This window comes from Ochlerotatus camptorhynchus, unplaced genomic scaffold (assembly GCF_037179485.1).
Source record: "Ochlerotatus camptorhynchus isolate MF236.1 unplaced genomic scaffold, CSIRO-AGI_Acam_v1.1 ptg000503l, whole genome shotgun sequence".
In the NCBI taxonomy this organism is placed as follows: Eukaryota; Metazoa; Arthropoda; class Insecta; order Diptera; family Culicidae; genus Ochlerotatus; species Ochlerotatus camptorhynchus.
In genome coordinates, this window is record NW_027040988.1 from 1,546,831 (window position 1) to 1,563,468 (window position 16,638).

General features: G+C 38.8%; 1 protein-coding gene across 4 annotated transcripts in view; it reads right to left on the minus strand.

Moving 5' to 3' along the window:
• The window catches only part of gek (serine/threonine-protein kinase gek), a 162,478-nt gene that overhangs the window by 55,777 nt on the left and 90,063 nt on the right, over nt 1-16,638 (minus strand). For all 4 annotated transcript variants that reach the window (XM_065235686.1, XM_065235685.1, XM_065235684.1 and 1 more), the window contains exons 3-8: nt 15,577-16,319; nt 4,607-4,980; nt 4,359-4,463; nt 2,211-4,099; nt 1,836-2,150; nt 1,659-1,765 (exon numbers count right to left, since the gene is read on the minus strand). In XM_065235686.1, the coding sequence (XP_065091758.1) occupies nt 1,659-1,765; nt 1,836-2,150; nt 2,211-4,099; nt 4,359-4,463; nt 4,607-4,980; nt 15,577-15,628 (2,842 nt within the window). In that variant the 5' untranslated portion in view covers nt 15,629-16,319. The remainder of the gene's footprint in view (nt 1-1,658; nt 1,766-1,835; nt 2,151-2,210; nt 4,100-4,358; nt 4,464-4,606; nt 4,981-15,576; nt 16,320-16,638) is intronic.

Genomic DNA, 16,638 nt, shown 5'->3' on the forward strand with positions numbered 1-16,638 from the left:
ATCAAGATGATATTTATGGAAACTTTTCAAGATATTTAAAAGAACTTCCGGGGAAAGCTGAAAGAATCTGTCATCCGATACCAGGATGATTAAAAGTGCTTTTAAGACAAGTCAGACTTCAGAGAAAGTTTAGAGAAACTTGAGAAGGAAGTAAGAAGACACTTTCGGGGAAAGTCGGTAGAACTCCTGGAGGAAGTTAGAATGAACGTTCAGGATGAATAGCAAGAATCTTCTGGTAGCAGCCAGAAGAAACTTCTGGATGATATAAAAAAACATGCCGATTGATGTTGGATAAAGCTTCTGAAGAAAACCGGAAGAACTTCTATGGCAAGCCAAAAGAAACCTACAGGAGAAGTTCTGGTGGAAATAGTAAGAAACATCCTTAACAAAATGGAGCTGGCTTCCACGAAGATATTTCCGGGAAAATTTGTATCATTCTTGGTAAAATCAGAAAAAAACTGTCGAAAGTTGTCGGAAGGCACCTTCAGGTGAACTCAGAAAAAAACTTCCTGGTAAGTCTGAAGAATATTTAAAAAAAAATCGAATAAACTTCCGGAGCCAGTTTGAAGGAGCTTCTCAAGCAAGACAGCAGAACCGGAGATTTGAGAGAAACGACTATCTGCTGAATTTAAAGCTACTGCAGTCATTTTTCATGGACAATTTATTTAGATATTTTAAAAGCAAAAGAATTTAGTGGAAAATTGATCATATTACCAAGGACACAAATTGACTAAAATGTTGCACAGTCCACTCTCTCGTACAATACTGATGGAAGAATCGAGTTGCGCAGGTAAATGTTGGAATTTTTTGTGGGAAAAGTGGTTGAAGTATCTTGAATTTCCAGTTAGGGAGAGTTGACTGTATGGAAACTGTAGAAGTTTGAGCATAAAAAGACCATTTTATATTTGCCTTAAGGCTCTAACGCATTCCCCCTACGCAGCGGCAGTGTATGAGCTAAAAGCCTACGATAAAATCCCAATTGTTAATTGTTTTTATTCCGGAATAATTTTAGAAACTCCAAAATTCTTCCCTGACTTCCCTTGGTACTCTCCTAAGAATATTCTTGGAATTGTCGTAAGACTTTCATTCGAACAGTCCTCGAAATTTCTTCAGAATGTAATTTTCTTGAAAATATAATTGCCCAAGAAATCTCTTCTCTTTAATAAACGCGGCATGATTTGCATCCCCCATAGCTAGAATTATTTTTGAACCAGTCTAAAGCCTCGACTTTGCACTCCCTTGTATTAGACCGAGAAAAAAACAAACAAACGATATCACTAGAGCACATGACGTATGCGGATGATTGGTTGATGGCGATGGAAATTCGGTAGCAGACAGATGAGAAAAGCATGTTATGCGGGGGCGGAAACATCGCGAACGGATTTCCCTGCTTCCTCCTCCGCAATAAAAAGTCGATTATTCGTTGAATTTGCTCCTATTGCACCATTAAATTTTATAATAAAAAAAAAACGCTCCATCTAAAAATAACACGTCCTGAAACAGTTTTCCGAATCGTTTCACGTAGATCAATCAAGAAAAACAATAAAACGATCAAATCACGATGACAGAAAAAAATATGGAGCGAAGAAAAACCGACACTGGTCGGTGGGTACGATAAGAAAAAATGATGCCAAAATGAACAAAATCAATATACTCACATCCTTCGTTCGTTTCCAACCGCTGCTGGAGTTCCTTGATTTGGCAGTCTTTGCGCTTCATGTCGCAGCCAATCGATTCGCAAATTTGGCGCGCCTCGCGAAGATCCCTGCACACGTCGGAGAGTAGAATAAAATTCGATTATAATGATGTATTTCAATTTTTGGCGAGATACTCACTTTTGAGCGGCAACCAAATCCGTTCGGGTCCGTGTCAACTCCTCCGAGATTAGTGCCTTGGCTTGGATTTCGTTTTGCAGCGAGCTTTGTAGGTTGAGCAGTTCCATCTTGTCGAGCTTCTGCGAACGTCGATTGCGCCAATTCTTGTCACTGGTATTGTGGTTGAGCGAACCGGAGTGTTTCAGGAATTCGAGCTCCTCTGTCATCTTGGTTGCCAAGGCCTGCAGGTAACCTCGAGCGTCCTTCTCATCCGATACCCACTGGATGATCTCCGAAATCTGCCGTTCCCACTGACTGAATGCTTGGCGTTTATTTCTGGAACCACGGAAGAATGATAAAATTTTCTACCCTAGCGACCTAATCACACAGTCTTACCTCAATTCCTCATAATCGCTTTCCATTTGCAGTCGTTCGTTCTGCAGACGTCGATTCTGCTCGCTGAATATTTCTCTATCGGCGCTCAGCTTACGATTATCATCCAGAAGGATCTTCTTCTCACGCTCGTGTCGCTTCCGCAGCTCCATGATGGTCTCCTCCGAGTCGGTGAGCGATTCAAGCCGTGTCGAATCCAGCTTTTCGCGAGCCTGTTGCAGTTCGATCTGCAGCATCTCCCGATGGTTGTCCGCCTCGGTAAGCTGTTCACGGAGGGCGGAGATTTCCGCATTATATCGGGACTGCTGCAGGTTGATCTTTTCGCTGTATTCCACCTCCAATCGATCAATTTCTAACCGAATCGAGTCGGACGACGAGATTCCAAGGGATGAGGATGAACCCAAATCGGATGAACTTCTGCTTCTTTCGGCCTGCAGCTGCCGACAGTAGTCCTCGGATCGCTCCCGTAGCTGCCGTTCTCTGGTAACTTCTGATAGTATATCTTGCATTCTTGCTTCCAGTTCCCGTCGCGATTTGTCCGTTTTCCGCAACTCGCTTCGCAACGTGTCCACCTTCTGCATAGCAACTTCCACTTCCTCCTCCTTGTCACGTACCTGACGAGATAATTTCTGCTTTTGCTGCCTCAAATCCGATAGCTTGTCGGTTACTTCGGTGTATTCAGCCATCGCCAGCTTCCGCTGGCCAAGAGCATCCTTTAGTTCCTTATCTTGTAGTTTCAGTCTTTCAAGTGCGTCTGCATGCTCCTTTATCAGGTCCTCCTTTTCCTGCCGCAGTTGGCGATTGATTTTCTCGTACTCCTTCAACTTAGCATCTAACTGGCCATCGACCGTATCTCCCAGCACAGAGTTTCCACTGCTTCGGACGGCGAATTCCTGCCGCTCGAAACTTTTAATTTGACTTTCCAACTCGCAGTTCCGCTTGGTTAGTATGTTGATTTCGTCCTGCAGCTTCCGGGTGCTGTCCGGACTGAGGCGTTTTTCTTCGGAACGTGGTTGATTACCATCTAACTTGAGCGGAGCTAACGATTGTTGTAATTGACTATTGGTTAAGTTGCTAATGGCACGTGACAGTTTCCCTACATCCGATATGCTGCTGTCCTTGGTGAACGTAAACCCGATGAAAGGCAGATGATGCCCTGAGAAGGCTGGATTCGTCGTCGGAGGCACCGCATCGGACAACTTTATGTCCGTATCGTCCACATCAAAGTTGGACGTGTCGGTTGGACTAGAAACCTCAGGTATGTACGGCGCCTGGCCGTTTCGTATCGTATCCCAGTCGATTCCTTCGAACCATGGATGCGTCTTGAAATCTTCTATCCCATTTTGCCCCAGTCGGTAGTCCGGTGAACAAATCAACCTTTTGATTAGATCCTTTGCATTATCACTAACTTGGAACTCTTCGTCGTCGTTGGGAAAGTCGAAGCAGTTTTTATGATTCATAATTTTCCCGTAAGTTTCCACTAAACTTTCCGCATAGAATGGCGTTTCGCCAAACAGCATTTCATACATACAAACTCCTAACGACCACCAGTCACACTCAGGACCATACTTGCCCTGACCATCCTCCATCGCACGCAGGATTTCCGGCGAAATATAATCCGGTGTCCCCACCGCTACATTTGATTGCACCGTACCCTGAGGACCCAGCTTCAGACAGGACCCAAAGTCCGCTAGTCGTACATGACCGCTTGCATCCAGGACGATATTATCCGGTTTGATATCACGGTGGACGTACTTCAGTTCGTGGATGCTGTTGATGGCCAGAACCATTTCGGCAATGTAAAACCGAGCCATGTCCTCTGGAAGGCGGTCCTCGAATTTACTCAGCAACGTTAGCAAATCGCCTCCGCAGTAGTAATCCATTACCAGATACTGCGATAGGGGAAAAATTGTTACAACAGATTCAGTATTGAGATGAAGTAGTGGAATCGGGAGATAGATTGTATTGAGATAATAGAAATGCAAAGTCATCCCTCATGATGAAGTATCATAGCGAGATTTCCATTTCCTCTCCCCAATAATGATACAACAGATATTTTTCCCATTTCCACCTGAACTTCATAGCACACGAAAACTCAAACATCAATCATGTTGCGTTCGTTCGTTACGCACTTTTTCTCCTTACACTTACCAGGTTAATATCATCCTGAAACGCATAGTGCAAGTTGGTAATCCATCTTCGATCACCAAACACCAGCACATCGCGTTCTTCACGAAAGCACGCGGTTTCAGCACGCTGCAAAAAGATACACACGAAAGCGATTGTAAGGGAGGAGGCAAACCAAAACATTGATGATTAATACGAAGAGCGCCGGCCGACCGGCAGCCAGCCAAGTCAATTGAACCCCACCGCTCCTCATTTTCGTATCTGCCACTTACCTTTAACATTTCCCATTTGTTCAAAATCTTCATCGCGTAGATCTGACTAGTGTGATTCATCCGGACGACGCATACCTCGCCGAATGCCCCGCGGCCAATGACCTTGAGCACCTCGAAGTCCTCCCGCGAGAGACGCAAATGCTTGATGCACTGCACCACCGATTTGATCAACTCGATAAAATCGGAGACGGTTTTCTCCCGCCGTAGGGACGAATTACAACACTCGTCGTACAGCACCAGCAGGCAATCGAGCAGGGTTTCGATCGAGAGGAATTTTTCCGCCGACAAGCCGGCGCTGTTCAGGTTGTTGTTCGAGGTGACATTGTCGATGATGAGCGACTCGAGCTCCCGCAACCGTGTGGACGCTGAGATCACTAGTGGAAAACGAAACAAAAAAACAGAAGCGAGGAAAAGCCATTATTATTCGGAAGGTCGAGGAAAATGTGTTTGTAGAAGGTCGGGGAAAATGTGTTTGTATGGAAAATATTCATGGGGTATATAGGAATAGTAACAACAAGTATTGAAATCAAATGGAGATGTAGTGTGGATACATTTTATAAATAAATAATAAATTTATACCCTCTGTCAGATATAAATAAACACATTTTGAATGTCTTCAACAGAATCTTCGGCGCCTAGGACGTGGGGTATAGGTCGTAAATATTCTTTGCACTGTTGTAATCTTTTATATCTAGTATTGTTTATAATTGCTACATGAAGTCGTTTATCTGTACTTGCTGACGAAATATGGAAACTCAAATTAATTCTCGGTTTTTTACAAAGTACAGCCTCAAAAATGCTACTGCAGCGCAGCCTAGGAATAATAGTATAATATAAGAGTGGATCAAAGTATCGATCAAAAAATCAGACATGTGTTTTTTATTCGTTTTTGAGTTATAAATTTTTGAAGTTATCAAGCATGCTTGGCATACATAGTTGTGATCACGAGCTGCTCAATTGCTAATAACTTTGCACACAGTTGACGAAACATAGTTGTTTTTGAAGCAGTTGATAGAATAGGGTTTTAGCTTGTTATAGATACGCAAAAAAAGTAGATTTTAATTCTAATAATAAACTAGGGGAAATGATGGCTTCGGCATGACAGACTATTTTCGGCAACCCAAATTGAAACATTATTTTCAATGGATTTTCTTACGAAACACTTCGCTGAATGCATGCAAACGATTCTTTATGCTTTCAGCTTCAATTTGACTATATTTTTACCACTGAGAAAAAGCAATCTAGCAGGGTTTTCTTGAAATGAAACACACGCACTACAAATTGTAGCTGATTTCGAGTTGCCGATAATAGAACAGCAGATTTACATGCAGTTCAAATGGAACGGTTGCCGAAGAAAAACTGGTTGCCGACAATACTCGCTCTCACTAGAGAAGATTGGAGCTTTGTAAAAGCGTTTCAAAACAGTTTTTGACAATTCTTTCGACTGAAATTGTTAGAGCAGCTGGCAGCAAAAGATTGTAAACAAACCAATACTCCATATGTGTGCGTTCCATAGAGAAAAAGGCTATAGAAAGAAGGTCGCTGCTTAGGTTGCCGAGAATACGTAAATTCCCCTATATTTGTTTTTGCGTTGAAAAATGAAGTGAGAAATGATCGCTGCACATCTCAGACTTTAAGTGTAAAAATTCCTTGGTGTTGATTCAAATGTTAACATTTACCTACTCTTTGCATATCTATAGTAAACTATAATCCTAATCTATCAATTACTTTAAAGAAAAACAAATTTCAACAACTGAGTGAAAAGTTATTAACAAATGAGCAGTTGGTGTGTACAATTGTGCGTGCCAAGCATGGCGACTGTAACATGTTCATGGAAAATGGTCACCCTAATGCCAAAATAAAAAAATACGGATCTAATATTTTGCGATAAGGAACTAAACTACCAATTTTTACGAAATTCTGAGAACCACTATATCGTTTTGCTATGGCTGATGTGAAAGATACACTTTTTTTTGCATTGTCCCAGCCTTTAAATTTTGTACTTTAATTTCTCAGGCACAGCTTGACTGAAGACCAAATTTGCAATGAACGTCAGTTTGTAGTTATTAATTAATTAGGAAGATGATGTTCTTCTGACATACTCTGTAGTTTATTGCAGCAGAAAAAATTGGTAAGCACGATTAATAGGGAAACATTATCCAGGCTACTATGTCATAGTGCAAGATGTAGTGCTTCGTAGCAGTCGATTAATTGTATCAGAAAGTTATCGACTTCAAAATATTTTTTTATTTAACGACGGTTTTTGTTCCGCAATCGAGTGCCAATCACCGACGGCCAATTGGTGATTAATTGATGAATTAATAAATAGCATATTTTTAGCGATGGGCCCAATCTTAGATCCATTTGCCCTATTCCATATTTTCTCAAAAATAATGTTATCATGGCCATAAAATGAATATAATGTCAATCGAAAATATAAAAAAGTAATGAAATCGAGATTGAAGTTCTCGAGAAACCACGGAATGTAAGATTTCAATACAGTTTTGTATAAAAAATTAACGAAATCTGTAAGGATTCACGACACGACCAGATGCTGTAACAGAGTGTCTACTCATTTTGCTGAATATGATTCCCTTGGTTTCAGATTTTCCCAGGACTTCAACGGCAAATTACCAGGTTTGGAGAAAAAATTTTTTAACGTGAATTTCTTGAAATGGTCCTTATTATTCCCTAGAACCTCTTCATTGAGTTCACTAAAGATGATGAAATTTACCTTAAAAGTTCGTTAAAAATTTCTTTGAAACTTTCCTCAAGAATACGAACACAAACATTTACGTAGACAATTAAAATCACATACTAAATAATAATATTTCATATGCTGACGACAATATTAGTTAAGTTAAGTTTTCTTTATTAGGAAGGCTTTCAGTATGGGACTGGTTCGCCTCCGTAACGACAATTGAATGGTATAATTTTACCATGCAGAATTTTTATCTTTTTTATTCCGTGTTCTGTCTAGGCTTTCGACTATACTAGCAAGCTTTTTAATTTTATCATTGTAGAACGACGCACGCACTTGCTTCGCTTCTCTCCAATTTCGGGTCAGCAGAAAAAGCATGCGAAATCAAATTATCGTACTATGAGCGCATCTTATAGGCTTTTAGCCTATCCATGTTCCGAAGCATGGGGACAGCAGTGGAGAAAGCACAGATCTGATAATCGCGCAACGTTCAGGGTTCGAGTCCAGTCGGTATTATTTATTTTTCGTCATAAATTGATTTCTCTCACTTATATACTCCACCTTTTTCGGTCTCCAATTTTCATGAATTTGGACCGTAGCTCGGTATATCTCATCCTCCGTTCATGCGGTATCTACTAACACATCCTGCGATGATGAATAACACACATAATTGTGAGCAACTCTTACATCACTGGTTAGGTGTATACTTGTGTGTCATGTAAAATCAAATACTCTCAAAACCGGACTGGGAATCTAACCCAGCCACCTCCAGCATGGTCTTACTTTGTAGCTGCGCCTGAGCTAAGGAAGGTCCTTTTTCCTCCTACATTCAATAAGAAGCTATAGCTGAGTGGTGACAGTCACGCTAACGGCCTGGGTTCAAGACTCGTTGGATACGTACTGTAGCTTTTTTTAATTTTTATATTTCTGTAATAGCTCAATATGCTATTGTTTTGTTATTGTGAAGTTACAAAACTCTGTTATAGCATATGTTCATGAGATATGCCAAAAGCTTACTTTGATATTACTCAGTTATTAGATCATAGGTTTTCTGATATTATTTTTGAAAAGAATTATTTAGATTCCATATTTTTAATATTATTATTTGCTATTGGTTAGATATGTTATTCTATTCGGGAACAAACGCGGAATTCCGCTCAATAAAACGTAATTTTCGTCAAGCATTCAGTCTCGGAGCACTTAATTCTACATGACATATTTGTTTACGTCTCATCCATTATGTCAAAGATGAGTTATGTCACGAGCAGTGGCGTCGCCCTAACCTCAATCTACCTACTCAACAACTCTCAAAACTTAAACTAACAAAACAATATTGGTTCAAATGGATACAAATCAGTAAACTGGAATACCCTTCTTCTTCTTCTTCTTCTTCTTCTTCGCATTTCAAGCTTATTGCATATCGCATATAAGCTTATTGCGTGCTCTCAACTTAGTGTTCTTGATGCACTTTCACAGTTATTAATTGAGAGCTTTCGATGCCTGTACCATTTTTGCATTGGTATAATTGTGTGGCAAGTCCAATCATACTTATATGCCCAGGGAAGTCAAGAAATTTTCCTACCCGAAAAATTCCTAGACCGGACCGGGAATCGAACCCAGCCACCTCCAGCATGGTCTTGCTTTGTAGCTGCGCCTTTACCGACTGAGCTAAGGGAGGCCCTATGTCTTTTGAAACTTATTTGAATGTAAACATGACCCTAAATAACGTTTTCCAAGTTGTTTAACAGGTAAAGAGTAAGGTTGCCCGACGCCACTGGTCACGAGTACAATTATTTATCTAAGTGTGTACTTTTCGAATCATCCTCAGAATGTCCATTGATTTATTTTAAGCATTCCCTTTGGATTCTCCTTCTCATGGAATTCTACTTACAAAGGGCCTTGAAAAAGACTCCTCAAAATTCTTAGCAATTTTGGTCAGATTTTCTGTGAATTCTCTTTGGAATTGCCTGAGAATGCTCTACAAAATTCTCTTGTAAATTTACATTGAATCCTACTCTGGATCAGGATTCCCTTGGAATTCTACTCAGAACTACCTCGGAATTCTCCTTAAGCGTCACCTGAAGTCTGGAGTTTCTCATAAACAAATATTCTCTGGTATTTTCCTCTGAATTACTTTAAACTTTAAAGAAATTATTCCTAGAGATCCTTGATGATCCAAGTTTGATTTCATTAGGTCCCAGATTTCAAAAAAATAGTCGAAGTTTAAAATCTGTAGAAGTTATCCATGCTTCAGAACCTTAAAAAAAACAATTCAAGCCTAAGAATGTATGTTGTTACTGAAGATAAATATACGCCAGAATTATGTCGGTCAAAGAGTAAGAGTAACTAATGAGTAAGATAAAGTTGGTTCTATTATGAAACATTTTAGAATTCCTGCATATATAGACTTAAAAATTTGCTTGATAAAGTAATTAGAAAATAAACTGAGAATTCCAGGTTTTTTTACAGGTAAAATAAAGTGGTTTTTGGTCTAGTTACACCTCTGTGCATCGCCGAGAAAAGTGAGTGACACATTCTATGTGGCGTTACAACGGTTTTTGGCTGTGTTTTGACAGTTTTTGTACTGTAACTGAAAAAAAGGAAAAGTGAAGCCTAAATATTATTGCGCAGATTTACAAAGTGCATTACATTTCCAAAAAGAATTGATCAAGAGTTCCTGATTTGAGTAGCTCGAAACGTTTTGTTGAGTGGTTGTTGAGTAGTGCAAAAATTTCACAAAATCATTTTGAGCTACTCAAACCATAAACTCTAGATCAATTCTTATGGGAAGTTCAGCACACTTTTGAAATCTGCATGAATATTTTAGGAATTACCTATAAGGAGCAAAAGTTCAAGTCGCGTTAAAAATGCCTAAAACACATTTATTTATTCTAAGTATAAATGGAGCAGAATGTGACAAAAACCTTGAAAAAATGGCGAATCTTTTGCATTTATTGTGGAAAAAAGCACTATTTTAGAGTGGATTACATTGTTCGCCAAGTGCTGACAAATATCTGGGCATAAACATGTGGTTTCTTTATATTCTTCGCACCATGGGATATTTAAAGATTAGTAGCAACAAAACTTTTCAAAAGCTGCCATTAAGTGGGGCTAAAGTTCGTTTGAACACACTTCCGAAAAAAAATGTTTTGACTAAAAACTCATCAAAGTTATGTAAGAGAAAGTTGTAAACCTTGAATGAAGGATCCTGTTAGTTCAGTTAGTTTGATTCCAAATGCTTCGAGTTTTGAGAATTTTTTTTTTCGGCAATGGTCGAACTTTTAGCGGCGCTGGTGATGTAGTGGCAAGCGTGATTGCCTCTCACCCCAAAAGGCCTGGGTTCAATCCCAGTCAGCGCTGGCGGGATTTTTTTTAGGCATAAAATCTCTGATCACGCCTTCCTTGGTAAGGGAAGTAAAGTCATTGGTCCCCGCCCATAAGTTGATGGGTTAGGGTTCAGATGTGGGAGCTCTTGGTAGCATTGTTACTCAGCACGGAAAACAAGATCGATGGAAAACAAATCAAGGAAAAAAAAGGTTGAACTTTTGCCCAAACCTTACTCTAAGGTTCTATGGGAGTTTGTTACGAACAAAACAGAACCGGTTACACTCAAATTGGTCTAGCCATCTCTGCGAAAAGTCAGGTTGGACTCGATTCATACATTTGAATTCCCGTTTTTCACGGTTTCCCTACGTGCTTTTCCTGGCTTAAATATAAAATGCAATACCTGCATGGATGATTAAATGTCGCTAGTATAAAAAAGGTTTCAGCACTTTAGTTTATATGCAGAAAACCTTAAACTGCCTGCGTAGTTTATGCCCCTACATATTAATCAATCAATTCAAGTGGATTCTGAGGAGAGTTCAAAGAGACTACCGATAATAATTCCAGGAGAATCGACTTCTGTCAACATAGTTAATGAACAGCTCCTGAGAATAGCTCGCAAACAAATATTTGAATAACTTCAAGCTATTGCTGTAGGTACTCAGCAAATAATTTTAACTGCAGAGCAGCTTATACAGGCAAACATTGGTTTATGCAGCTAAATCCATGTTTATTCACCTTTTAACCAGATAAATTGTTTGTTGGCAGTTACAAAGGAGGATTCCAAAGAAACTCTTAAAAGAATTCACAAGAAATTCTGAGGATATTTCTAAAGGAATTGTCACTAACACTAACACTGAAAGAATTTGAATATAACTGCAATGCAATCTTAAGGGAATCCAAGGAAACGAAATTTCAAGGAAATTTCTGAGAACTCCAACGAAATTCTGATGTGAATTATAAGAAACATTTTAAAGGATACTCTGAGAATGCTGAGGTAATCTCCAAGGGAATTTTCATTACAATTTTGAGGAATATATCAAGAGAATTTTACAGTTGATTACGAAGAGAAATTTAAACGAATTGTTGAGACTACGAAGATAATTATAGAGCGAGCATAAAAAGTATCATGCAGGAAATTCCTTAAGTGTTATATAGAGTTTTGAAATATTTATGGAGAAAATGTCAAGCAAATACCAGAGATAAATTATAAGATTATTTTGAGGAATCCTAAATATATCTCTGAAGACACCTTCTTCTTTTGTAAATTTAGAAATCATCACTTTTATTTATTTTCCAAGATACCAGTTACAGAAATTCAGGATACAGGATTTAGAATAAAAAATCAAGATTCTGAGACCTGATGGAATGCTGAACTTTTGAGGTTTTGACATCCCGAAGATAACTAAGATTAATTTTTTTTAAAGATTCTTACATGAATTACTATAAAAAAAATCAAGGTCTTGAACTTAGACAGATTTAACTGCTATGGTATATGGTTGAAAATGGAACGTTTAAAGATGCAATTGGTCTAATATGTCTAAACTAAGAAAAAGTACCGATAGATTTGCTTACACTGTGCAAGGCAAATGAAGCACACAGCAAAAAATATACTTTAATATTACATCCAAGAGGATGTACTTCAATCATATCAAAAATCTCATATAATTTTTATGGCCCCAAAAATAAACAAATGCAGTAAAAGCAGCGTAATGTCAGTTCCAGGGCTGTTACAAGATTTTCTAAATTTGATCCGCGAAATCCGCGAGTTCTCAAAAGAAATCCGCGACTTCAAATACTAATCCGCGACAAAAAAAAACTGTTTTCATTGCCTAAAAATAGCATTTTATACTACTACATGGCATTTTAAGCTTATTGCTCATAGCATATTAGATTTTTACCTGCTCTCAACTCAATGTTCTTTGAAGTACTTTCACATTTTAATTGAGAGATTTCTATGCCTGTACCATCCTATGCCCAAGGAAGTAGAGAAATTTTCCAACCCGAAAAATTAATAGACCGGACGGGAATCGAACTCAGTCGCCTCCAGCATGGACTTGCTTTGTAGCTGTGCCTTTACCGACTGAATCGTTTGTAACCTTTGAATATTTTTAATAACATTGTATCATCTTCAGTTATAGTATAAATTCTGAGTAATTAGTGAACACGGAGGCGAACCAGCCTCAGGCTAAAAGCCTCCATAATAAAGAAAACTTAACTTAACTTAATCAGTGAACATAATAAAACACCCTTACATTATGAAATTCTATTAAATAATACCGGCCTAGATTTGATGAAACATTATTTAAAAAATAATAATGCATTTTCATTTGAAATGCAAATTTTCTTGAAAATGAACCTTTGAGTCTCTGACGTATTTTGCTGTCCTAAATGTTGTAGGTAGTTAATTTGTCTCTAGTTTTCTCAATTTTTACCGATTCAAACCAAACACCCTGCACATAATCGAATGATTACCAGAGTTTCGCTTGTTGGTCACGTCGCGATTGTGTATTTACACGGATATTCTTGGGGTCTGTCCAATGGTGAGACATTTTCATGATATTTTTTTTATTTCTAATATGAACCTAACACTTTTCGTTGTCAAATCATAACCGAATCGAATATATGTGACTTTGTGGATCATGCACGACTTATTACTATGTATACCGGAAATTATAGGGTTTCCAAATCCTCCAGAACATCAGTTGATTTGTTCTACTAGATCAAACAAGACTGCAATAATGTCTGTAGTATCGATATCCAATCAGATTCAATGTGTCTATGTGGATCATGCATGATCTGTTTCCGAGTAATCCAGATGTTCAAGGTTCTTCAAATCGTCCAACCGATCAACCGATTTTGGGAATTGGGACAATGTCTTTAGTATCGAAATATTTCCATACAGATGCACTGTGTCTATGTGGATCATGCATGAAATATTGTAATGTATACCAGATGTTTTAAGTTCTCCAAATCGTTCTGGGCCTCATAGCCTAGTCAGTAAAGGCACGGTATTACCAAGCCGGAGGCGGCAGGTTCGATTCCCGGTCCGGTCGAGGGAATCTTTTCTTGACTTCCCTGGGCGTAGAGTATCATTGTGCTTGCCACACAATATACGAATTCATGCATTGGTATTGGCATCGAAAGCTCTCAATTAATAACTGTGGAAGTACATTTAGTAGAACACTAAGTTGAGAGCACGCAATAAGCTAATATGCAATAATCAATCAGCTTGAAATGTGAATAAGAAAAGGAAGAACAAGAAGAAATCGTTCTGGAGTTCAGATGATTTATTCTACTAGATCAACCATGACTGGGATAAAGTCTGTAGTATCAAAATATGTCCAAACAGATTCATAGTGTCTATATGGATAATGTTTAATTATTTCCACGTATACCAGATGATCTAGGTTCTCCTAATCGTCCTGCAGTTCAGATGATTTGTTTTACTAGATCAACAAAGCCTGGATAATATCTGTAGTATCGAAATATCGATTTGAAAATCTTAGAACATTTCGCATACACGGAAATAGGTTGCCATGATCCACATAGACACTGCAAATTTGTTTGGGCATATTTCGATACTACAGATATTGAATTAGTCTAGTAGAAAAATAATCTGATCTCCAGAATGATTTCCGAAACTATAACATCGTGTATACCTAGCAATAGGTCGGGTACAATCCACATAGACACTTTGAATCTGTTTGGACATATTTCGATACTACAGACATTATTGCAGCCTTGGTTGATATAGTAGAACAAATCAACTGAACTCCAGGACGATTTGTAGAACCTTAGAATATCCGGTATACATGACAATTACTAGCATATATACGATTCGTTTATGATTTGACAACGAAAAATGCTATGTTCATGTTGGAAAAAAAGGAAAATGTCTCACATTGGACAGACCTCAGGGAATTTCCGTGAAAATGGTTTGAACCGGTAAAAAATTGAGAGCCAAATGAACAACAAAATTAATGACAGCCAAATTGACCGGGACGGATACAAGGAATTCCACAATTTTTGTGACAGCACATCAGTCCCTTCGCGATTTTCACGACATCATTTAATGTTTCCGCGATTTTCGCGACTGAAAGTTCAAATCCGCGACAAATCCGCGAAAATCGCGAAATCCGCGAAATCCGCGCCTGTTGTAACAGCCCTGCAGTTCGTGCGCTGTATTAATGATAATTTTGTCCTTTTTGACAAGTAATATGACACCCATATTTTAGACACGATTAAAGTGCATACACTTTGATGTGATAAGTATATTGTCTTTCATTCCGATTTAATTCTCAGCTCTCTCGGTTTTCCCGGTTCACTGGCCACCCTGGAAAAGTGCGTGAGTAACAAACAGAATCGAGTAAACACATATAAACACATACAGACTTTCAACGTTCTACCCCCCCCCCCCATTTTAAGACTTAAGTAATATTTAACAAGTCTCCCCACTCTCTCTCTCCCCCCCCCTTTGAAAAATCTTGCTTCGAATATTACTTCCGTAAGATATTTCTGAGACCCCCTCGCATGTCATTTCTAACACCCTTTTACGCCCTAAGTGCTTATGTAATTCTTGATGATAATATATGAAACAATGCTTTTTAAACTGCAGTGCTCTGCTATTATTCCTGATCATGGCTATAGCTATATCTGTTCTAACAAATTGGACCGTTAATTCTGAGTTTACATAATGTCTCTTCTTTGGTCATAATTATACGACCTAAAGATATACTTTTTAGTCTAATTAACATGAACTATTTATTTCACCCCACTCGTCCTTATGTCAAATAACTATGTTTCAAATAAGATAGCCCCACTTCCCGGAATGTATGTAGCAAAGTAGTATTGATTTTTCATCACTGAAAAAAAAACACTAATTGGTACAAAGGAATCCGTTGAGCGGAAAAAAATAAACAAACGATGATTGATTGGTACATACCCGACAGACTGGACAGATTTAGTCCGGCAAGGACGTCCTTTTGGTCGGTCATTTTGATGGTTTATTTTCGCTTCCCGCAGTTCAACGTAAATTTTCGAAACGCTTTCCTCGCACTGCTAAAGCACATACACACACGCCTCTACTACCCGAACTCTTGGCTCACACTTTGCACCTTTTTTCTGCTCGTACGCTATTTGTGTGGTTCTATTTTTCACAATAAACAACTATTTTTCACAACTGCTCCTCACGATTCTCTACCTCACCCCCGCAACGCTACCAAACGATATGCTTTCTTCTTTTCTTTCTTCGCAGTTGCACTAAACTATATTTTGGCTTCGAATCAACTATTTTCATATTATTCTAATTTTCACTCGTATTTTCCTCACACTTGCACGTTTTCTTTTCAATCGAACCCGGCTAGCACTGGCTCAACTAATGATAGACCTGCTGGTTTGCTGAACAAAACTGGCCAGGCACTAATTCTGCATGCTCTGCCACTATGGATGTTGCTGTCGGAACAGAAATGGTCCGTTTGCACTCTATCACTGTAACAGCAACGACAACGGTTGTCCATGGTTGTTGTATCAGTCCCGGTCGTACTCTGCCAGCACCGATACCCAGCAGTGGCCGGTGCTTCATGGTGTCCAGCTCGGCAGAACCAAGCGACGCCAAACTGTTTTCATTCTAGCTGCTCCCCCTACGATTGGCTTTAGTAGCACCGGTACCACCACGAAGCAAGTATCCTGAAAAAAGAACAAGAAGAAGAAAATCGAATCAGAATTAGCATTTAATTTGAGTTTTTCGAGGAAGAGTATTTTTTGTTATTTTCACGTGTCAAAAAAATATGAAATCGCTCTAAATTGTTATCATTTGTTATGATTGCTCATGAACATATATGCTAGTCCAAAATATGACTGTAAGAATAATAATACCACTAAGTAAAACAATCTGGGCTATTCATCAGAATTCGCAACAGAGCACAATGGAAATGTCAGTCAACAGTGTGGGTGTACAGGCGCGAAGTTTTCACTCTATAGAGCTGACTTCCTATTCATGGGAAAA